At 43.9% G+C, this 22938-nt stretch overlaps 1 protein-coding gene across 1 annotated transcript in view; it reads left to right on the top strand.

The window, feature by feature from the left end:
- AGBL4 (AGBL carboxypeptidase 4) overlaps nucleotides 1-22938 on the top strand; it is a gene marked incomplete at its 5' end in the record, with an annotated part of 879139 nt that overhangs the window by 797864 nt on the left and 58337 nt on the right. The window contains one exon of the mRNA XM_041483183.1: nucleotides 1217-1379. Within this exon, the coding sequence (XP_041339117.1) occupies nucleotides 1217-1379 (163 nt within the window). The remainder of the gene's footprint in view (nucleotides 1-1216; nucleotides 1380-22938) is intronic.

Raw genomic sequence — 22938 nt, 5'->3', positions numbered from 1 at the left:
TTGCTCATTTCAGTATTAACCTGATTTTCTCAGTCTAGAGAAGTTCAGTATTTTGAACCATTGCATCTCATTTCTTAAATACAAAGGAAATTTTATTTTCCCCAGTTTTGGTAAGAGATGGATTTCATAAATATTCACATTGTGTTGGCTAGAAAAGGTAGCAGCCCTAAGGCTCCATAGGAGGACACTGGACAGCTCAAAGAATTCACCATGGGCACAATGACTGAACAATGAGCTGTGTTAAGGGTCCTTTGTGTCTCACTGGCAACATAAAATTCTTACAGCAGGAGATAGAATGACCTTTTATACAACAGATCCAAGTTGGATCATTTTTTTTGTGGTTGTCACTAGCTTGTGCTGAGCCCAGATTGGCTCAGTCTAATGGTTATGAGGTTTCTGAATAGAGTCTGAAAATCAAAATGAAATCAGAATCCATTTTTCTGTCTAGTTGGTAGGAACAAGCTCTGAGACTTCAATCAACCTGAAGATGAGCTGCCCTTTAGTCTCCAGATGTCATGCCTTCAAAGGAGAGCTAAAACTCATTTATGGAAATGCTTGGAGTCCTCCCCTCCACCCCTCAAATGAATAGTCATAAAGCTGTAGGGTTCTTAAAGCCAGATCTTCAGTAATAGCACAAAATACTGCCTTTTATACTGTGCTGCTAGTGCTGTAGAAAAGTGAGGTAGATTTTTCCACCCAGAGAGCAACACCCCCTTAACATTTAAGTTAGTGAAGTGGAAATTTCTGTGACCTAATTTAAGAACCAGTCAAATGTCTTAGGTGAGAAAGTTTCACCAAAACATAAATGCCACTGTATTTCTGCTTTGATTAAGAGTCCAGGTGAAGGGCTGGGGGAATGGTGATGATACAAGGGAATGCAGTGGAGACAAAGGAATCCAATACCCAGGTAATGGTGCAGCTTAACTCCTGAGCAAGGGGGATCTGGAAGGCTCACTTTCAACTCCTGCCTTGCTTTGTGTTATCCAAGAGGGAAGAGGAAAAGCTGATATTAATGATAAACCCAGATGAATTTTGTGAAAGTCTGCGAGGCATCATTTATAGCCTGTGTGCCAGAATTGTGCTTCCCCTCCAGGCCATGATCAAAAACCATACAGTGTAAATGAGGTCTGGCAATGTGAGTGGAGCTGCTCTCTCTTCTCCTTCCCTTGCTGCACTCCTGAGCTCTCCCCGTGTCCCTGTGTTCTTTCTCCTGCAGTCCAGCACGTCGTTCAACAGGGATGCTGTGAAAGCTGGGACAGGCCGGCGCTTCCTTGGCGGGCTCTTAAACGACACATCCTACTGCTACACTCTGGAGGTCTCCTTCTACAGCTACATTTTGGGTGGAACTGCTCCTGCTGTGCCCTACACTGAGGAAGCCTGTATCCTTTTGAAATCCATCCTCTTGCAGCACACGTGAACCAGGCACTTAAGGTAAATGCTTCTGTCTCCATAAGAGTTTGCTGAGATAGAAACACACACAAGTGGAAATGTGAGTCTGCTCCTGATGCTTTAATTTCCCTCATATTGATTCTCCATACTGTGGAAATTCAAGAAGAGAAAGACATTAGATCAAATAAGCCATTTCCCTCTTGTAAGAGATTGTCTCACACACTTGTTATAGGAGCTAGTCCTGGAGAGTCTGTGATCCATTCCCTTCCACAGTCTTCCATTTCTTTCTTCATTTCTCTCCTTATTCCCTCATTAGCCCTGTGTTTGTGTTACTGTTTTAATAGCAAGTTGAGAGTGCATCTTTGGTACTGAGTGAAATATCTTCTCTGCCTTTGAACTGCAGCCAAAAGGATCCATTAGGTTCTGCAGCTGCCTCGAGGACAAATCTTCAATGCCAGTTGACAAAGAAATAGAAGTCAAATTGTGAAAACAAAACCATCAAAGTTGTTGGCCTTTTTGAGTGCTCAAATAGAAGTGGTGTCTCATCCCTCAAAAAACACATATCCATCTGGCTATCTCAATGTATCAGCAATTTGTAGAATTGTTCTGACTGGTCTTATGATCTGCTTTTATGTTTTTCTTTTTCTTTTTGTCACCATGCTCAATCAAACAGCCAGTCCCCATACTTCAATGCTGGGTGTGTTATTTCATTTTGTCATTCTATCATGGCAGCTTTTGAAATTTCCACAGGTTTAGAAACACTGCAGAGGGAGAGAGATTAGCTGTGATTACCTATTTACCTCTCTGCTGCATTTTGGAAGTTGGGGATAGCAAGGGAGAAATTTTTATATGAGATATAATTCTTCACCATCCATGTATATGGGCTCTCAGTGTGGGAATAAGAACAAGAAACAGGGAGCAGGGAAAGGAATTGTTTGTCATTTGGGCTTTTCTGGTTTGACTTCTTCACTGAAAGTGAAATTTGGGGGAAGGAGGGAGATGAATATATTAAAGTGATTTACCAGGCTTGAGCATTAGGAATAGAAGCTCTTTTTTGCCCAGTAAAGTTAACTGAAGGAAAAGCTCCTTGCAACATGCACAAATGTAGTGTATCTTTCCACTGTGGAAAAAAAAAATGTTGTTACTGTTAGGTTTAGGTATTTATTTTCTTAAGTTGGTATTTTGGTGTTTCAAGAACCTGTGCCTTAGTTTTACCTTTAATCTTCTTCCTCACTTTCTGCTCATTGTTCTGAAAACTGCTTATTTCTCTTCCTTATTTATCAAGAACAGTTTTTACAGTGAGGAATGGAAAGAGCCCCTGTACACATGAGATCATGATTCCCTTGGATATGTTTTCCTTCATGACTGGTAGATCAGACTGGCTTAGTTTCCTTTTACATAAAGATTTCTGGTCTGTGCTTCACATTGCAGAAGTTTCATTTGTGGGCTGCAACGCCTCCATTTGCTTGGCTTGCCTTGCCTGCTGCAGGCAGAGCTGCTCCATTCTCTGTCCATTCCATCAGCAGCTGGGGCACAGAAACCAGGCTTCAGAGCAGGAAACCTTGGAGCTGGCTTGGGGGAAGCTCAAGCAGCAGCTTGGTTTCTGCAGGTAGGGTTTCACCCAGCTGAGTGGAAAAGGAGGAGAAGCAGGTTTTGGATGGCCTGGCAGACAGCAAGCAGGGGGAGGCTCTTTGCCCGTGGAGTATGCTCCACTGGCATTTTGCTCTGGAAGGTTTTATTATTTCCTTTTCAATGTAGGAATTCTATCCAGAGTACTGCCTGTGAGGTCTTTTCCTCACGTGTGCAATTTTCTAGTTAGTGGAAGAAATGGAGCTGCTTGGAATACTCTCTAGACTGGTCTGATCCAACTCAGGAGTAGCCATTGGATTCAGGCACATCCTGTCCTGGCAGGGGAGGAAGTTTCACATCACTGAAGTGCCTATGACCGAAAGTAAAACAATTGCAGAACATTCCAATTTAGCCTGGAACAGGCTATTTGCAAGTCAGTGATTAATTAATGCTTGGATTTTTTAATGGACCTGAACCAAAGACACAGGCAGTCAGTTCATATTGGCCTCCAAGGACAGGGCTGTTTCTATTAACTACCTACTTACATGCAGGCAGCAACTCAAGCAAATAAAGGAAAAAATACAGCAAGACCAAGAACTGAATTAATAGTGCAAGTATTCTAGAAATCTGTCTTTAAAGATGTATTTCTTAGAACTCTGTGCATCCCACTGTGATGTTATTTGGTTGTGTGCATCTTTTTTCCTTTCCCTTTTTCCCTTTCCCTTTCCCTTTTCCCTTTCCTTTCAATGGAAACAGGATCAGGGAGGCTAGGATTGTTCAAAGCTTCTACTGTTGGATAAAGAAGTGCAGACAGAGATTCAGTCAAATTCTGGTCACCCATGACCATGAAAAGAGACTACAAAGTGGATTACACATCCAGAACTACCCATACTGGCTCCTTTTAGAGAACAAAACCAATTAGGATCTCCAGATTCTGCAAAATTTTAATTTAGCCTAATGTTGTTCCTGTTGACAGGTAGAAAAACTGAACAAACTCAGAACAGACTTGTGTTTGCACTAGTGACAAGTAATGGTACCTGTCAGCTTCTTTTCTTTACAGCATTTGTGGCAAATAAGATCACAGTACTATTCACTTTCATGCCATTATATAAGTGGATTAGGTTTGTTGGTGGGTTTTTTTTATCTCATTGTGTTCTTCAGGTTTTTCATGCTAACTCTGTGATCCATACAAACCTCCATATGACAGTAATAGATAAACTTTAACATTGGGTGGGATTATCCATTTTTTTTCAGATTTGTGTGACGGACTGGAACATACTTTGTAATTTTTGAGATAAGTGGATACCTTACATGCATGAAAATGGAAGACAGACTTTCAATCTAAGTGTTTGAATTCTTACCATTAGTATGGACAGTAACTTTTTTCAGTAAGATAAGTAAGAAAAAAAGAATGGGAAGGTATCATTAGAAGTGGAAATCAGTTTCAAATTACTCCAGTTAGTATGACTGAATGTTCTAAACAAATTGGCTCCGAATTTAGAGGATGATACCTGGAATGTTCTAAAAACAAACTGGCTACTGAGGCTGCACTTTTTAAATGAAATCCAGGAAGGAAGGGTCTTCCTTTAGCCTGTGCAGGGTGTTTATGTTTGGGGTATGTATGCTGGGATAGCATCATGCAGAGTGTTGAGTTTCTGGCCTTTTCTAACACAGAGAATTAACATGATTGCATCAATGTCTCAGCCCTTGATTTGCATGGTATCACTAATGGCTACTGCTGGAGTTCCTCTTGTATTTTCACCCAGCAAAAAAAGCACTTAGACATTCCTGCAGAGCTGTGTGTGTGCCTGCTAGGTCTGTGTCTAACAGATACATACCTGGAGTGTGAAAAACATTAGGGATATGTTCTGTAAGCTCTGCAGAAAACCCTACGATAACACGTGCTACAGATAACAGTGAATGGACTCTGTTTCAAAGGCATAATAAGAGGATTGTAGGCTTGTCTGTTACTCTCCTGGAAGTGGACAGAGAAACGTTTAAAACCCTTCTCACACATGCACACATTTGGTGGTAACTGATTAAAAAAGGCAGCACAACAACAGTTAGCTCAGCACCAGGTGAAGGAGCTCTAAAAGGAGCTGATATGCTTCCATTAAATTCCATGTTTTACTAGGCATTTACAGGGCTTATGACATGAGGCTTGTAAACTGCTCTGTAGCACTCACCAGCAGCAGCTGAGCTGCTGAGCTGTCTCAATTCACACCAGCCTCAGAGCTGGGCAGGGAACAAGGGATGAAGAGGGGGAGGCAGGATGAATGCCCAGCTGCAGGGCTGAGCTCTGCTCTGACAGCACACCCAGAATTGGGGTTTTCCAGTATCCCACTACAGCTGTGAAGAGCAGCCATGACAGCCTGACCTGAGAGCAGCCAGCAAAGGAATCTCACATCAGCAGCTCTAAAATCTATTTGGTTCATTTTTTAGAGTGTTTGAACTGGATGCTTGCTGCAAAGAAGGCAGCCCATAACAGAGAATAAAAGGATTTTAATCTTCCACAGCCCAGCCATGAGGCAGGAAGGCAGAAATGATGGAGACCTGGCAGGAACTGGTACCATAGCTGTAGGGGAGAATAATCATCGAGATGGGTGGGCATCACAATTGTCAGCATGCCCATAGCTTTTTTTGTGTATTTTTATCTCAATTGCAAGCTTCCTCCAGCTGAAGAAGGACCCCATCCAAAGGTGCACTGCTGAACTCTCTCTTGTCTGTGGGTATAAAGATGCATTTATGTGGCTACAGCCACAGAATGAAGGTTTGGATTGACTAGAATCTCTTCAAACACCTAACAGGAGCTCACATCCTGGGCTCTCAACACAGAGACCACTGGGTTCATTCTTATTCTTAACTTCAAGCAAAATATCTGCCTGCTGCTTGACTGGGGACTTGAGAAGTTAAATCCCTGGAGGAAACAGTCATTTGTTACATCCAGATTCCTTTTAAAGAGTACTTGGCTCTCAGTAAATGCCTGTCCTGGGGGAAAGGAATCTGTATGCAAACTACAATTCCAGTAAAAGCATCTATAACTTTTAGAGCTTCATGTACCTGCCAGTCCCCTAGGGCAAATGTACTTGGTTATTTTGGGCTTTTTTACATTTCTTTTTTTGGCAACTGCTTGTCCTGATCCTCCTACCTCTGTTAGTGATATCCTTAAGAGAAGATCCTTATGAGACAGATTAGGGCCCTTGCAGGTTCATTCCCAGCCAGTAAAGGCAACATTACTAGCAAAAGCCAATGAGGTATGAAAAGCTGTGCTGATAAAGCTGAGGGAGCTCTGCAGAAGTTATCCAGTGTGGCTTAGGTTTGAACTTCAGTTAGAGGTTCTTGCCAAGATGATTTCAAAGTAAATCAGGCACATATTCAGGGAAAGGCATCCAGAGTTCTACTTCTTCTGCTGAGGCCCTAGAAACAGGCTCCTTTCTGTGTGTTGCAAAATGTGGCATTAATCCTAATCCTGCAGATTTTTCTGAGTGACCTCCTTGCACGTCTTGGTTGTTTCTTAGTACCATGTTTAGGGCAGGTTTGGAGGAGAGGAAACAAAATCCTCTTTTCAGCTCCCCAGTCTGTGTGAAAGTGTCAAGGTTTACAGCCACAATTTCAAATGCTCTTAATATTACTGGAAGCATAGAGTTAAATTATAGAGTTGTAAAGTTACTTTATAGTGATAATGCTGTCAAGCATCAATATCTCTGCCCCAGGGCACCATGGAAACTCAGTTAATGATATAAGAAGCTGATATTTTTCAGGGTTGCAGCTGTTGGCTCATACCCAGAAGGAATCTGTGTGTTTGTTCATATCGGGTATATACAGTGGGACCTGCTCAAAGAAAATTAAGAAACAGTGAAAGTCTGTTTAATGAAGTGCAGTGGAATGAAAGTACAAGGCAGTACATGGTGTTGCAATATGCACACCTCGTTCTCTCAAAGGGCTCAATGCAGTGGACAATGCTGCACAAAAACTCTTCTGTAAGAGAGGCAGTTTGTGGAGGAGAGTTTATATTTATGTAGATTTGTTTATCTGGTTGCCTGTAGCACTGACTGCGTCAATCTGTCTGGGAGTGTCAGTAGAGAAATGGAAATTTAGGGAAGTGACTACAGTCAGGTTAGGAATATGCATAAGTTTTGTAATGGATTTCTTAGGATCTGTACCTCAAAGTGCTTTGATAGCCTCAGATGAAAGATGCTATAAAAGTGGAAAGTGTATTATAAAGGTACTTTTTTATTTTAAAGAAGGAATTTTTTTTTTTTTTTTTTTTTTTTTTTTTTTTTTTTTTTTTTGCTTAAATGTAGAATATCAGTCTTGGAAGACATCTTCAAAATGATTCCATGTAACCATATTATTCCAGTTACCTTTTCTTTCCTCTGTGTATGCATATTTCTTTCCCAGGGATACCAAGGTACAGGGGAGAGAACAGATGGTGGTTGTGGGATGAGAATGTAAGCAGGATGCATATTCAGACTTACAGAAATGCCCTCAAGTGAGTTTCAGACATGAACACAGGAGTTTGCCTTCTTTGAAGAGCAGGAAGACTTGAGTAGCTGTGAGCCTGGACTATGGAATTTGGACAGGTTGATTTGAGAGCCACCAATATTTACAATTGTATTCAGCAACTGGGACCTTGTGGACAGCTGGAGCATGAGCATCTTAGAGACACATGTGCAAATACCATCCCTGCATCCCAGCAGCTGTCCTCAACTCAGAGCTGGCTCAGGATGTGCTCCTCAGCCTAGGTAGGGCTGTATCCAGTGGCATGGGAAGCCTGATCCTCATGAGCCCAGCTCTAAGCCCAGCTCTAAAAATGGTCTCATCCAATGCAGCCTTTGGGGTCCCTGTTGAGACACTGAATGCTGCTGGTGCCAAGCTGTCATTGAGGTTTTGTTGACTCAAAGCCTCATTGGTGCTTTCCACTCAAGCTCTCAATGATTCTTGGTCTGAAAGCACAAAACTCTCTAATTCAAAAAGGTTTTGATGGTAGTATGTTTAAAAAACCCATAAACTTTGCCAGCTAATAATATGGATCAATAATAATATTATAATAATAACCATAATAATAATAATAACAACTTTTTTTCTATTAGAATTTCTTTTGTACACAGGAAAAAATAACTTAGACCAAGCACAAGTTAACCTTTTGCTGAAAGCTTGGAAGGTGAAGTTGATCACATGAGTGATTGCAGGTTTGTGGATAATATAAAGAAGGGAAAGCTCTTTCCAGACACTGCTGCTATCCTTCTTGGAACTGGCTTTCCTGGATTTGAATGCCTCTGTTATGAACTTTCTTTTCCTTAAACATGTATTTATCCTTTTTCTTAGAAGCAACTTAGACAAAACTAAGCATATAGAACTGATATGAGGCTCTTGGGTGCTCAGAACACCATACAAATGCTATTAGATCTGTAGTTAAAATAATTCTTTGGTAAATGTTAAATTCCTATTAGTAACACTTGCTAAACTTAAGTGCAAAGGAAAGGGCAAGGCTAATCTGAAAGGCAATGGAGAGCAGGGCTTAAAATATATTAACAATTTGTTGGAAATGTCTGAGGGGAGTGGTTATTATTAGTGTCTGTGGGTTGGAGACTTAGGTTAGGAAAGGGCTTTAGACAGTGCTGTGCTTTGAAGCTTTCCCAAATGTCATTGGGATTGAAGAGGGAAAAAAGCCATTCAGCAGAAGGTGTTTTTCAAAAAGCAATAAACAGCCAAATTGCAGTGTCTCTGGGAGAGGTCTCTCCTTTTCTGCCAGCCTGTGGTGGAGTTTGTGTGTCTCCATGTTTGTCTTTTTCCTCTTCTCTTTTCTGTGTCTCTTCAAATCTGGCTGAGTCTTCTCCCCTGTGCCTGTCTTGCCTGTGTTCTCACCATCTCGTTGGCATTTAGGTCATTAGCCCTACCCCAGGCCCTTCTGGCATCTCATGGGGCTTTTTCCAGGAGGTGTTTCACTAATCAGACATGCCCAGTCTCATGGTCTTGTTCACTTTTTACTGCCTTTCACCCAAACTACTCCTTCTTTCTTTCATATTTTGCTACTGTCAGCTGGGTTACTGTTGATTTAAGGGAATTCTAGGGTGGGAGCAGAAGCTCTTTTTTAACAACTACTTCTTTAGTCTCAAATACCAACATTCTGAAAGAGGATCAGAGATGATTTTTAGGAAACTCTACAAAGAAACAAGCATCTTTCTGTCTGTGTGTCTTTCTCAGCTGCTTGACCAATTGCAGCTGAATTTGACAGTGATAAAGGTCTCAGAGATATTACATTCCTATGAGTTTCATGAAAAATAGCTGGCTGAATGAGCAGAGAGACCACAATTAATCTCTCTGGTAGGGACAGCTGCATGTCTATTGTTAGAAACCAGAGGACAGTAGGCATGAAAGTCACAGGAAACAGATCCAACATCTCCTTTTCTTTCTGAGCATGTCCCTGGTGAGTTGAGACTTCACTTTCCTTTTCTGTCTACACTTTAACCCCTAACCTCTGTGAAAACCCTAAGAAAGGATATCTTGTGGCATTCTGGAAAGCAAATTGCACCTTCCCCATCAAACCTCTGCAGAAAGAGGCCAGAAACCTACCAGGTCTCAGTTCACAGGTGATGAGAATATCCATCCAAGCCAAGGCCAGTACAGGCCCACCCTTAGCCAGCTGTGTTTCTTGTCACCTAGAGGGGAAACTTTGTCCACAGTTCAGAAAAACAAAGCCTGAACATGTCTCAGGCAGAAACTAAAGATAACCTGCAGCTTTGATCTAGTGTTCAGAAACCTTTGTGTTTTGATAAGAGCAAGGGTGGGTCTGATTTTCTCATCTCTTAAGAAGAGAACAGTCAAATCAGCTCAGATCAAAACCAGTCCTCTGCAGTGTTTTCTCTCTGACAGAGGTCAAAATAAGCTGCCTGAGAAGAATTTAAAAACAGAATAAGCATGTAACTATTTTCCCAGAATATTCTTTGGTTTCCAGCAATTAGTGGATTGGGGATTCCAGAGCCAGAGTTATTGGAATCATGAAATCATTCAGGTTGCAACAGACCTCTAAGATCATCAAGTCCAACCAGTGACCCAGCACTGCTAAGCCCACCACTAAACCACGTCTCCAGGTGCCACATCCACATGTCCTTCAAGTCCTTCCAGGAATAGTGACTTCATCACTTCTCTGGGCAGCCTGTTCCAGGGCCTTACAACCCTTTCTGTGAAGAAATGTTTCCTAATGTCCAACCTAAACCTGCTCTGGCACAACTTGAAGACATTTTCTCTAAACCTATCACTTGTTACTTGGGAGAAAAGACCAAAACCCAGAGGTTGATTACATCTGAGATAACAGTCAGTGGATGTGTCTCCCATGAACGTGTATACATTTTTAGCATCCACAGTTTTCCTTGTTATGGATTTCCTTAACTTACTAATGACTTGTTTGTTTTAAGCCTACCACCAGGAAGCTTTATTTTGTGATTCCTACCTGTTACCCTGGGAGCAGCATTGACCATCAGCCACCTGTATTTCACATTTGAAATTTCACAGCTTACTTAATTATTTGCTGTTTACTTACCCTCTACATCATAAGCAGGAAAATATTACCAGATCAGGTAACCATGTCTAGAGTTGTTTTGTCATCTTACGTATTTCTCTGGTTATACACAACTGTTTGAGTTTCCAAGTAATGGAGAATCAACTCCAGTGACTCCAGTGGTATTTGTTGGGTGATTTTTATTTGTATTCAGGATAAATGGCACTCTGGTCAAATGAGCAGCAGTATAAGAACCAAATGAAGAATAAAGCTTTCAGTTTCAGAGTACAACATGTAAACATCATGTATTCAGTTCCTGATGTACTTAACACTGTGCTTGCTCTCCTGTCCTCTTGGCTTTTTTCTGGTACTTAGGAGAGATTCAAAACTTCTTAAACGAGCTGAATTCCTGTTCAGCATAGACTGGAGTTTTTGGTCATCTGGTTAAAAGAATCTGGCAACCAAATCCTAATGGACGGATTACATCTTTGAAAACTGCAATATCCCAAATACCTTGCTTTGTGTCATTATGACTGGTGTGCAGCAAAGCAACTTCTGGTTAACATGCTCCCACAGTCAGATTGCATTCATATTTCTGTCAGGCTGGTTACTTCTTTTTCTGAAACTAAGCAATCCTTATTGAACAATTGTCAGCAATTGTCAGCTGGTGCCATAAAAGACCAAGTAGTAGGTAACAAACCATTCATCTTTCCTCCATCATCCAGTCCCTCAAGAAAGCCAGTATGAATGTTGGCTGCTCAAGACCTCTCAGTAGCAAAGAGGATCTGCAGGGCAGTGGAGTGTCATGTGTAGCCAAAGCTTACACTGGTCTGGCTTCTCTGGACATTTGGCCGGAGCAATACTGGGGGGACATGTGAAAAGTGAGATCTCTTCCCACCACATCAATACGTGACAAATCTCATTATTACTTTCAATAAATCCTTAAATATGTTCAAGTGGAATGCAGCTGGTTTAGTCAAGACAGGGAGTGGAAATGGCTCAGAGGCTCCAATTGTCTTCCCGGTGTCCTTCTAGGAGAGAGGCAGCTGGACTGCCAGCTCTCTACATGGAGTCAGGACTGCTGCCAGCCCAAGGAGAGAGAGTTTCCAGTACTTGAGTCCCCTTATTCCTGTTTTCAAGCCTTTTGATCCTTGTGTTTCTGTGAATTTCTTCAGGGTCTGCTGAGTGGCTGGTTCTGTTGGCAGAACACGGCTTCAGGCTCTTTGTCTCTTCCTGTGCAGCAGTGATATCTCTACTTGAGAAGATGCCCATGACTGTGCCTGTTAGCACTCTCCCAATCTCATATTCTTGCTGTAATGCTGTGAAGATTTGAGACTGGACTCTTTCTGGGCCAACAGGGTTATCATCCTGGTGTTCCTTCTTCCTTACTTAATGATTCTTCTTCGCACCACATCCCTCACGTTTCTGCCAAGCAGATTTCGTTGCATTGACTTTCTTTCCAAAGCCTGCCCAGAAGGACAGCTTTCCTTCAGCCAGGACACAGAAAGGGCCTGTGTCTCTAGAACCATCAATATTTTTCTTGAAATGATAAATGAGCTGCCAATAAACCGAGGCAGCTGCCAGATCCATCTGAGAAACAGACCTTCAGACCGATTTATCCGTGCTTGGTTTATTCATGTGTCTGGAAACTTTTGGGATGCAAACAGAGGGCTAACCACTCTGAGGCAGCCACTTAGAATTAGATGGTATAGATTGATGTAGTGGGAGTTTATGGGCTGGTTCAGATACATTAGCTATTACTTTGTTCTCACCTATCTCAAACAAGAAAATGGTTTCATATTTGTCATAGGGAACACCACACAAAAAGAACAAAGCTTTCAAAACAACACCTAAATTGTCATACTTGCTGTATCATTCAGTTTGTGTTTCTTCATCTCCTCTGGCCTTTCTTGCCTTTAATTCAGGGTTTTGCATAATCTGTGAAATTTTGTTGTCAGGAGTTCTCTAAGGAGATGAGGCATGGCTGATTACATTGTGCCTGGAGGGATGGGAGCAGGTTTTGTGCTTCAATGAGTAAGATTTTAGGGAGACCAGTCTGGTTTTGAACCAGATGACACAGCTGGGAAAAGCAGGCAGGCTCTGTGTTTAGGAAGCTTTGCTGGGCAGCAGGCTTTTGTGTGTTTGATATACATTCACCCCAGAACTTCTGACCTTTTTTTTTTTTTGGTTTTTACCAACAAGAGCTCTCAGCAGTATTAAGTTTGGGCAAGTTTGATGAGAACAGGCAGTTGAGCAAAGGAAAGGGACTCAAGAAATGCTTCTGCTGGGGGCATGACTGTAGGGAGTGTAAATGTTACTGCACTCCAGAGGGTCTGTCTGGGCAGGTGACCTCTGGGCAGGTGACCTCTGGGCAGGTGACTACAAAAAGCTCCAGCAAGAAGAGAATTTCAGCGGGCACACGATCCATACTGCGGAGGAGCCAAGGTTAGGGACCTGTGTGATGCAGGAGCTCCAGCTTTGCCCGCGAGGGGACTGGAGGAAGCCCCGAGGCAGGAGAACAGCGAGGAGAGCGCTCGGTGCCGGCTCTCGGAGCAGCGCCCGGCGCCTTTCGCGCATCCCCGGTGCCGCAGGCGGGGCTGGTCCAGCCCGAGCGGTGCCGCGCATCTCCCGCTTGCTGGAGCTCAAGTGCCCTCTTCTGGCACCGACCGTGGCAGCCGGCTACGAGCAGGGCATGTATTCCTGATGGTTGCTAAAATCAGGAACAAAGCAGGTTTTTCCTCCCTTTGCTTCCCCTGTGTGTCCGGACTGCCCCGGCGGCGGTAGCGGCTGCAGGATATGGAGCATCCCTGTGGCAGCAGCCTGGCCAGTACCAAGCTTTCCTGTGACACAGGTCTGTGAGAAGATTGTGTTTGCATCCCAGCTGATTAAATAAGGATACCTTTATTCTCTTTTGTCTTTTTTCCCCCTGCCTTATGTTATAAATCTGTAACTATCTTAATTTACGCTAGCTGAGATTGGAGTGGCCTTTTCCTGCTCATGTTCCCTGCTCTCTGTTGTATAAACCCTCTCTTGGCTATTCCTGACCTGTTGATGTCAATAGTTTTCACCATGAATCCCAATGGGATCTAGATTTGACCTCTATTGATTACCAAGAGAGAGCTGGCCATGAAATGAGAGAAGAGGGGAATGTGCAGCAGCTGTCAGAGGAGTTCCCATCCTGGTTGGAAAAGGAAAGTTTGGATACTTGTTAATGTCAGTTCAAGGTTAGCAGTACACAGCACAGCAACTGCATCTGTCTGCAGAGGCACTTAGACCCAGCCCTAAGAAAAAGGAGTTTCCTGCACTGCTTTATCACATCAGTTACCATCAGAGGCCTTTGCATGTGCTTTGGATTTTTCTCTATGTTTAAGGAACATTTCAAGCCATAATTGATTATAGCTGAATTTGTGTTACAAAGTAGGGAACAGCAGGTCAGGACATTTATGCTATGAGACAAGACTGAGCCTGATTCCCATTTAGATGCTTTACAGCAGAAGGGTAGTGGTTTTTTCCCCTGGTTACAAGCAGAGCCTCAGCTATCGAGTGCAACACTGTATTAATAATTCTGTACTTATCGTAAGCCCTCTGAATGCAAATCCCTCACACATGAGCTGGATTGGCATAAACCACTTTGGGAAGCACACACACAATTTATACTGCCCTCCACTGCCTTTATGTGGAGTAAAAAGAGCTGGAGTCAAGATTGCCAGGTTTTGCAACTGCCGAGCTGAAAGTGAAAATCCAGCTTCTCCCTTCAAGGTGAAAAGGACATAGGAGATCCTGGTGGTTTTGGTCTGCCTGAGGATCTTCCTGCAGTGATCCCTGCTCTGTGATGTGCACTTTTAAACTGTCATATGCTGACATTGTTTTTTCCTGGTCATTTCACCATTAGTTTAGTGAGATCTCAGAACTGAGGCTCGGGAAATGCGACTGCAAATTATGTGATTTTATTTAAACTTTGTGCCTGTGTTTCATCTTGCTTTACTTCTCAGTGCTGGGTGCTTAGATGGAATTAGGCAGAGATGGTCTGTGGCTGCAGGTAAGTGCAGCACCCTTGCAGTGCTGTCAACCAAACCCAAGAGTGCAGGGACAGGTAAGACCATGTGCCAAGAAATCAGATGAGACAAGCTAAGAGTTTCCAGCCAATACAAGCAGAGATATTAAAGCAGTTAATATGAACAGACATAACTGAAGAACATAGACAATACTCAAAATTTACCTGTTGACTTTCAAAGTGATTACCTAAAATATGACATAAGGATAAAGTGTATATAGTCATGTTCTAACATTTCACTTTAAGGCTGCTGCTCTGCATAGGAAAATTTACATGCGTGAGTGTGTGCATACATTAGATATGCACATATAGCAGAATTTTTTTCTTAAGTACATTCTCAAGATTCATGAAGGAAATGAATGATGACAGCCAGAGAAACTTGCAGGGCTCTCTTTGTGTGGGGAAGCTGCAAGCCAGTGAACAAAGATGCCCCTCTATCAGGCCTGTGCAGACAGAGCTGGAGCTGGAGCAGCCCACAGTAATGGTGCTGAGAAGTTGGTACAATAACCAGGCAAAGCAAAGCAGAGCCTAACAGGATGACAGCACAAGGCACCAAAAATAGGTGGCTTTTGTATGACTATAATAGCACCACCTGCTTTCAGAACGTTAGTAATCCTGTAAATGTGTCCATTCCAGTGAATATCCTTCAGGGAGTTGACACAGAAATCCATAGAAACAAGGCACTGAGTCTGAGCAGAGAAAAGGGAGAAGAGCAGGGATGCGTGAGGAGGAGCTGCTGGCAGGGGAAAGGAGCAGCCTGGGATTGCGTGTGTGGGTGTGCAGGGGTAGCAGAGAAGTTTGCATGCTCTTGAAGGGAAGAATTTGTTTCCTCCTCATCAAACCCCAGCGCCTGCTGCTTTCTTTGATTTTTCTCTAGCAGGGCCAATCTAGGCACTCAGTGATGATAAATAACCCAGTATCACAAGGTGACATGCACAGTGACACGATAATATGGAGAGAAAGAGAAGAACCCAGAGGGACATTGTTTCTGTCATTTATTTCCCCGGTGTGCTCTGCAGCTCAGGCAGTTTGGGAACTCCATCCCACGGCTCCATCCGCAGCCTGGCGAGGGGCCTGAGGGGAGCCAGGCAAACCTCGCTGGCACAGGCTGAAAATGCTGTTTTTCCTGTGAGCTTTGTTCGCGCTGACCTTGGTGGGATGCTTCAGCCCTGTTTTGATTGAGGGCCTTTTGGGACCTCGTGCGTGACCTGAGGTGAAGGGGTCGCCCAGCGTGTCACCATGTCACGATACCTGCGCTCCGCTGTGACTCCACCGTGTCCCCCACCTGGCCTGGGGGTGGTCACACCACCTCCCTCCTCCTTCCCTCCCTGCCTTTCCCGGTTAGCAGCTTCCAGCTCTGCCATCCTGACAGGGTTTGGTTTTTGTTTTTTTGTTGTTAACATTGCGTTTCTGCGCCGTTTCCTGGATTTTGTCGAAGCAAGCTGAGAGCAGAAGTGGTGTTGTGCTGACATGAGCAGAGCATCAGCGAGTGGGGCTGAGCCCTGGGCTCCCTGAGCAGGGTGCTGTGTTTGGGCTCACAGAACAGCAAGTTGTTGTTCTCTGTTGGACCAAAAAAAGGAAAGAAAAAAAGGAACATTTTGCCAGAGGGTTTTCTGGCCATTTACTGGTGACTGGGGATGTTGACATGTGGGGATGTGAATCTGTCTGTGGCTCTATAAAGAGCTTTGCAGCCTCTGTGCCCATCCTTTCCTCTCCCAGTTTTTTCTTGGATGAAAATGCAGGACAGGAGAAATGGCGTTGTCTAGACAATGACACAGTGCTAGGACACAGTCTAGTGAGATAAAAGGAAAATGGAACAGGCATACAGAGCAAAGTGATTTGCCTAAATCTGCACAACCAGATCTCCTGACTCCTTCACTCTCCCTCCTGTGGCTTCTCCTTAGGAGATGAAGTTGATTGATTGAAATTGCCCTTTTTACTGATTACCATTTTAATAATCTAACCAGTTATGTCAGAAATCCAGCATGAGGGGTGTTTTTTTTGATGCAATCTGTTTGTTACTTGCATTTCTCACAGGTGGGCACCAAAATCAGACTAGTTGGGTACTCTTTTTATTTACATTTAGGTTTGTGTCCTTGTCATTCAGGTATAGTGTGGTGTTATTTCTGCAGCTGCATTCTCACATGACAGGGGAATATTCTTGTTACGAGGAAATGAAAATTAAAAATGTCCCACTCCCCACCTATCCCAGGGGGAAAAAGCCCTGAACACAATACCAACAAAAAGCCCAACAAACCAATCTTCAAAAATAAATCTTGATCTCATAGGTCTTGGGTAAAATCTCTTTGCATATGCGTGCATGCTTCATCTCCTTGGCAATTGTCATGCTGTGTACAATTCCTGGTTTTTGAGTGTAGGATGGGAACTATTGCTGTCTTCTGCTTTGACATTTCTGTCTCCTCACCGCCCTCTTTGCCTTTTGTTAGTTGCTTCTCCTGCCACATCTGACTGGTTTTCAGTATTGATAGGGAGTCTTTGCCTTGGAGTTTTACATGACTTAGGCTTAACTGACCACCCCATTCCTTCGAGGTTTTAAATAGGTGAATAACAACCCAGCTTCATGCCCCAGGCTACTGATTCTTGATGGGTTTTCCCACATGCTGTCAACCTGAAAATAAATAATACCTGCAAGGAAAAGGGACTAAAATCATGCTAAATCTGCTCTTTTTGCTGAGAGCCAAACGGACTAGTGGCTGGAATGCAAGAAGAAAGGATATTCCTATTCCCTGCTCATTTGGCTGACAGCGTAATCACTCAGAGTAATAAATCTTCATTGGAAACTTAGATGAAAATGGAAAAGGAACGAGAGGGCTTTCAGAGAAGACGCTGGGAGGGGGTTTTTGTCTCTGCTGAAGCACAGCCTCGGAGGGAGAGAAGAAGGGCTACAGAAGCCCCTGCTGCTGGGTGCAGAATGGTCCTTAGTGCCCGGGGCTGTGCCCCTTGGCTTGTCCCCCTCAGCCCCAGGCATCCCCCCTGTCCTGACCTGTGCCCTCTGCTCCCCGCAGCCCCAGGTTTGGGGAGCAGGGGTGTCTGTCTGCCAAATGCACCTGAGCAGCATGAAGGGGCACAAATATGGGCCGGGAATAAATGGTAGAGAGCTAGAGCAGCTGGCTACCTGCTGTGCTTGCTCTGTAACCCTTCAGGAGCCAGCACTTTCCCTCAGCCTCATGAGCAAACAAGAACAAAAAAAAGCAACCACAGAGCTGAAACATTTTATTTCCCCTGCTGGGCCTGCCAATTAACCCTGTCAGGAGCTGGAAACCCACAGTGGGCGCATCAACAGACAAGGAGCTGCAGAGGGGGAGTGCTGCAGGAAGGCAGTGCAGGGATCCAATCACCTCCCCACAGCCCTGGAAGAGCTGAGCTGTGGTGCAGGGACAGTGGGAGCCAGTTTGCAGGCACCTTCTGGCTTCAGAAGCTGCTGCAGGGCAAATAGAGATGCCGAGCACCAGCTCCTGGTGGGATTCTGTCTCCTCACTCTCTGGCTGCTGTTTGTCTGTCTCTGCAAATGCCACTGTTCCTGCTCATCCTCATCCTCCAGCTGTGTAATCTGTGCTGGCTTTGCAATATGTTTGGGGAGGTTGAAGGGGCTGGAAGGGAGAAGGAGGCAGCAAACACTTTCTCCTCTCCCAAAGCTCCCTGTCTGCGACTCATACTGCTCCTGATCTGCTTTGCTGCTTGAGTCTTTGTGTTTGGGCAAGATGATTGCATCTTCCTTTGCTCCAGGGAGTGTAAAGTTTGAGCTGGACTTACAGTAGTGCTAACTGTGTGAGCTGGATGAAGCACGGGCCACACAGGATGTATTTTGTTTGTTCCCTTTGTCAGCTGCACTGGGGATGTGTGAAGAGCTGGGTCAAGATGAGAGACAGCAGAGCAGGGCATCCTTCATGGTGAGGATGGTGAAGAAGTGACTGCACATGGGGGCTGTTTGGCACCTTGGATGCAAGTTTGTTGAAGTTACTTGGCTAATTTCCTCCTGCATCATCTGTTATGTTTCTACTGAAATCATCAAAGTGACACCAAAGATGAGATCTGTCCCACAGTCACCTCTGTAGCTTTTGGATCAATGCTGGCAACAAAGCAGAGAGGCAGACTTGGTGCTTAATTGGCATTGGTTTTATTCCTTTTTGCAGAAAGGAATCTTTCTTGCCACTTGTTACTTTCTTTGGGAATAAAAATCAGGTGTTACCCCATCTGCTGTGGGATTGGCACAATGGTCCTGCATGTGGTTACAGGTGACACCAGCCCTGTGAGCCCTCTGGTCTCCCTGGCCTCACACCTCATCCCACACACTTCCCAGCTCCCTAATCCTCTCTCTGCTAATTGCCTTTCCACTGCCTTTGGACAGTGGTGGCTGGGAGGGGGTGACACGCAGCGCTCCCCCCCCCTCGGCAGAGAGAGGTGGTGTGGCTGTGAGGAATAGCACACATGGAAAAAGAGGGGCTGCTTTGGAGCTGAGTGATGCACAGTTAATATTCTGACTCTTGGGCCATGAAATCGATCTTCCAGGTGAATTTGTGATCTCTTGAATTCATTTTGGGCACGACACACACCTCAAATGGAATGGGCTGCAGCTCTTGACGTCAGTAAATGCTTTCTGCCCTGCAAAAGAACACAGCTTGGATTTCATCTTGTTTTTACACCTTCACTTCTCCTTGTAAGGCTCATTGTCACCAACGGGTCTGGTGTCATCCAACTGTGGCAGTGAGACCAACACTCTGTGCTGCAGAAATTCCCAGAGCACAACACTCAGCAGCTGCCAAAGCTTTCTGCTGGCACCTGCTCAAGGCAAGAGAGAGAGAAATATCACTTTGTGTGCCTCCTTTCATTGCTGCCCACCAGGAGCCAGCAGGGACAGCACTTTGCTCCTCTGCTTGAGAGACACACAGGTGAGATGAGTGAGGCAGACACCTTGAGCCTTTGCAGCCTTTTCAACAGCCCATGTCCCCTTTTTTCCCATCCCACTTTTTCCCAGCCAGATTGTGGCTGCCCCATGTCACTGCTCCCTGGAAGGCTGACATAGAATGGCATTTTGCTGTGCTTTTCTTCTTCTGCTGTTTCTCACCTGCCAAAGTCCTTCATTTAAATGTCACAAGTCTAATTATTTAGGGTATGAGAGTTGGCGATGGCTGCATTTGGGCAAACAACAAAAGGATTCTTTCAGCAAGGCAGGAAGGAAGATTAGATGTTTCTGGTGGTTATGGGGACAAATCTCCTTCACCAACTTTTTTTATGCAGTTTCATTCCCTTCAAATACATGGGTGTTTGCTGTCTCCTTGTCTTTCCATCTAAACTGAGATAACAAATATACTAAATCCCTTCTTTATGGAAGAAATTCTGCAAGTTGAGACTATCAGCTCTTGCACCTCTCCTTTTCCAGCCAGCTCAGCTCTGAGCAGTGGAGCAGACAGTTTGAATGACAAGAGGAGGCATCCTTAATCCAGATACTACACAGAGTGCATGTGGGGGAAAGACTGAATGCAGTGCTTGTCACAGCCCTGCAATGAACAGTGCAAGCTGCCTGGAAGGCACAGACACAGTGCAGGGAGCGCATTGTGCTGGTCCTTTTCTACCTGGAGCTAAACAGAGCTTTTCTCTGAAACTGCCAGCAAGGGGTGGGTGTGCTTGTACCTGCCTGGTGCTGGTGTGGTGGGTGCTGTGCTGCCTTGGGGACCTGACATGGGCCCACAGTGTGTGTAAAGCTCCCTGCCAAACAAGATCATCCTTTCCCTGGTTTTCCAACAAGCAGCAGGAGCAGGATCGTACCCAGCCTGCAAAGCTGGCTGAGACAGCTTCCCCTTCCTCCTGCAGCAGCAAATTGTCAGAGTGACCTGAGAAAGGCATGGAGGCCCACGTGCTGTGGGTGAGGTGTTCAGCTTCTCATCCATCTTCCCTTAAACCTGCTGGGTCTCTTCTTCTCATTCCCTGCTGCTCATCCCACGTTCTCTCCTGGTCCACAGGCTAAACAATGTTTCTCTGCTCTGGCTGTGCCACATCCTCTCTTTTGAATGCTGTCAAGTTCTTAATTTTCTTGATTTTTGACAGCAAGAAGCTCCCCAGATCACCAGTGTATGTGGGGAAGCAATCCCTAGGCAATACCTCCATGAAAGGTCTGGTCCTGCCTGCTCTGGGCCCTGTATAGTCTGCCAAAGCTTCAGCTTAACTGAACAGATATGAAACTGAATTAAACTGGGAGGTGGATAACTTCATCACCACAAAATGTCTTTACAATGCCTAGATATGGGATGAAGAAATATTTTGTTATATTTATTTTAATTGTGTTAGGGAAAAGATCTTTCCCTCCTAGGAAAGTGGTGGAGACAGTATAGAAATGGGAAATAAATGTTCTTTTCCAGGGCAGAGAATGTAGCCACACCAAACAGCTGGTATGCAGCAGAAAATTCAGGCAATGAAACTACCCAAACTTGTTTCCATGTCCCACTAGGATGAAATGCACAAAAATGTAATAAAAGGAATCATGATTTAGTAGTTAGGAGTGAATCAGATAAAAACCCTTTTTCTTCCTATTGCTATTTGCTGCACAAGGCAGAATACATCGAGGTTAATTATATTTCGAAGTCGGTGCTCTTTAGGGATGGGCCAGTTTATTAGGAGAGGCTGGAATTGTTAAAGAGAGATTTTCTATGCAACAAAACAGTTCATATGAGGCTCAAGACTTGGCTGGTCTGACCTCAGGCAACACTATGCACTTTGATAAAGCTTTTAGTGGCAATAAAGTTTTACTGAATAGTGCTACAGATGAATCAAACTGGGAGACATAAGGCAGAGGAAATTCTGAAGTATTTACCCAGGTTTTGCAGTCAGGACATCAAGAACTTTCTGATCCAGAGGATGCATCAGGCTTTAATAGCCACTGATCTGTTTGTGATTCCCAATTTAGTATCTAAATATTAGTTACCGTGTTGACTCAAAGGTTAGGAATCTCTACAAACATAAAAATGTAAGATGATACAATAGCTTAAAAGGAAATAAAAGACAACAATATTTTTTTCACTAGGTCATTCCGTAAGAGAGGGCAAGAAATAAACATATAAGCAATAAAAGGAACAATATTTTTTGACCAGTATTTTCTTGACCTCATATGGAAGGCTTACTTGGTATAATGAACACCCAGGATTTGGAATGCCACTGAATGGCCAGTGCCTCCCACCTCGGACTACATCTTTGTGGGGGCATTTTCCAGGTTCTGCATGTCCTGCAGTAGAGGAATGTGCATCCCCTTGTGACAAAATGTGTGACACTGCTTCAAGAAATGTTGAGTAATTTGCAAAATGAAAAGCATCTTTTTTGAATTTACATTTGGAAATGACTGGGACCTACCCTAATCAGGATCGTGTGGAGAGGTGGGGACTCTCTGATAGACTTGTTTATGTTGCCCTAGGAATGGTAATGTTAGATACATTGGTTATCTAATGGCAAAATACAATGCCTGACATCCGTTATGTTCCTTTTTTTTTCTGATGTGTTCTTGCTTGCTGCTTTATGATTGAATTGTTTGAGGGAGAAAAAGTTTCCATCCTCTCTGCATGTCTCCCTGGCTGTGAGACACATTTCTGTGCAAATCATCTTAGCTGCTTCCTAAACTTTGGGGAGCAGAAAGCTCTGACAGTGGAAGGGGGACACTGGTACCATTCTGCAGGTCCTGTGAGCCCGAGGTATTCAGTTTGGGGTAAGAAACATAATGGCTTGTAGGCTGCTGGGCTGAAGGAGATGGCATTCATAAAAAAGATTCAAAATGGAGTTCAGCTGCACAATTGTAGCACCTTGACAATGCTGCTAGCATTTAACTTAGAGTAGCTAATAAAATGCTGTTACACATAGCTGGTGATTGATAGACTACCCCAAAAAGGGGCTGATAAGGAGTTCTCACCATGTACGTAGTGTTCTGTTGTTCCTGGGCTGATGCAATGTGCATTGAAGTGAGGAACAAAATTACTATGAGCTGAACATTGAAAGATCAAACCTTTGTGAAGATTAGATCCTAAGTCTACACTGACTAAACCTTGCTTTTTATTGTCTCTGAAAGTTGTATAATCTCAGGAAAGAAGATAGGAATGTCTCTGAATTCCTATTTTTGTCCATTTTATGATTGCTTGCTCTGAACTGAGGGAAAAAATGAAACATGTTTCCTTGACTACCGCACTTGTGATGTCATCTGTGTTGTATTTTTTATTCCCTCTCTTTTAGGTTCCTTTCTGAACTCACCCCCTTTATAGCCTACAGTAGTCCTACAGGTTTTCCTGCTGCTCATTTCAGTATTACAGCATGGATCACTTCTCTGTATCTAGGTCAGCCATGGCTGTGTAGTATATTTGCCAAAGCATTGTGCAGTCTGCTCTTAATGTCTGAACTATAGTACTCCAAAAGGTTGCTTTCTACTGCT

The sequence above is a fragment of the Pyrgilauda ruficollis genome, unplaced genomic scaffold (genome assembly GCF_017590135.1).
Source record: "Pyrgilauda ruficollis isolate IOZ18807 unplaced genomic scaffold, ASM1759013v1 scaffold6, whole genome shotgun sequence".
Classification (NCBI taxonomy): domain Eukaryota; kingdom Metazoa; phylum Chordata; class Aves; order Passeriformes; family Passeridae; genus Pyrgilauda; species Pyrgilauda ruficollis.
The sequence above is the reverse complement of the archived record's forward strand: the minus strand, read 5'-3'. Positions and strand labels throughout refer to the sequence as shown.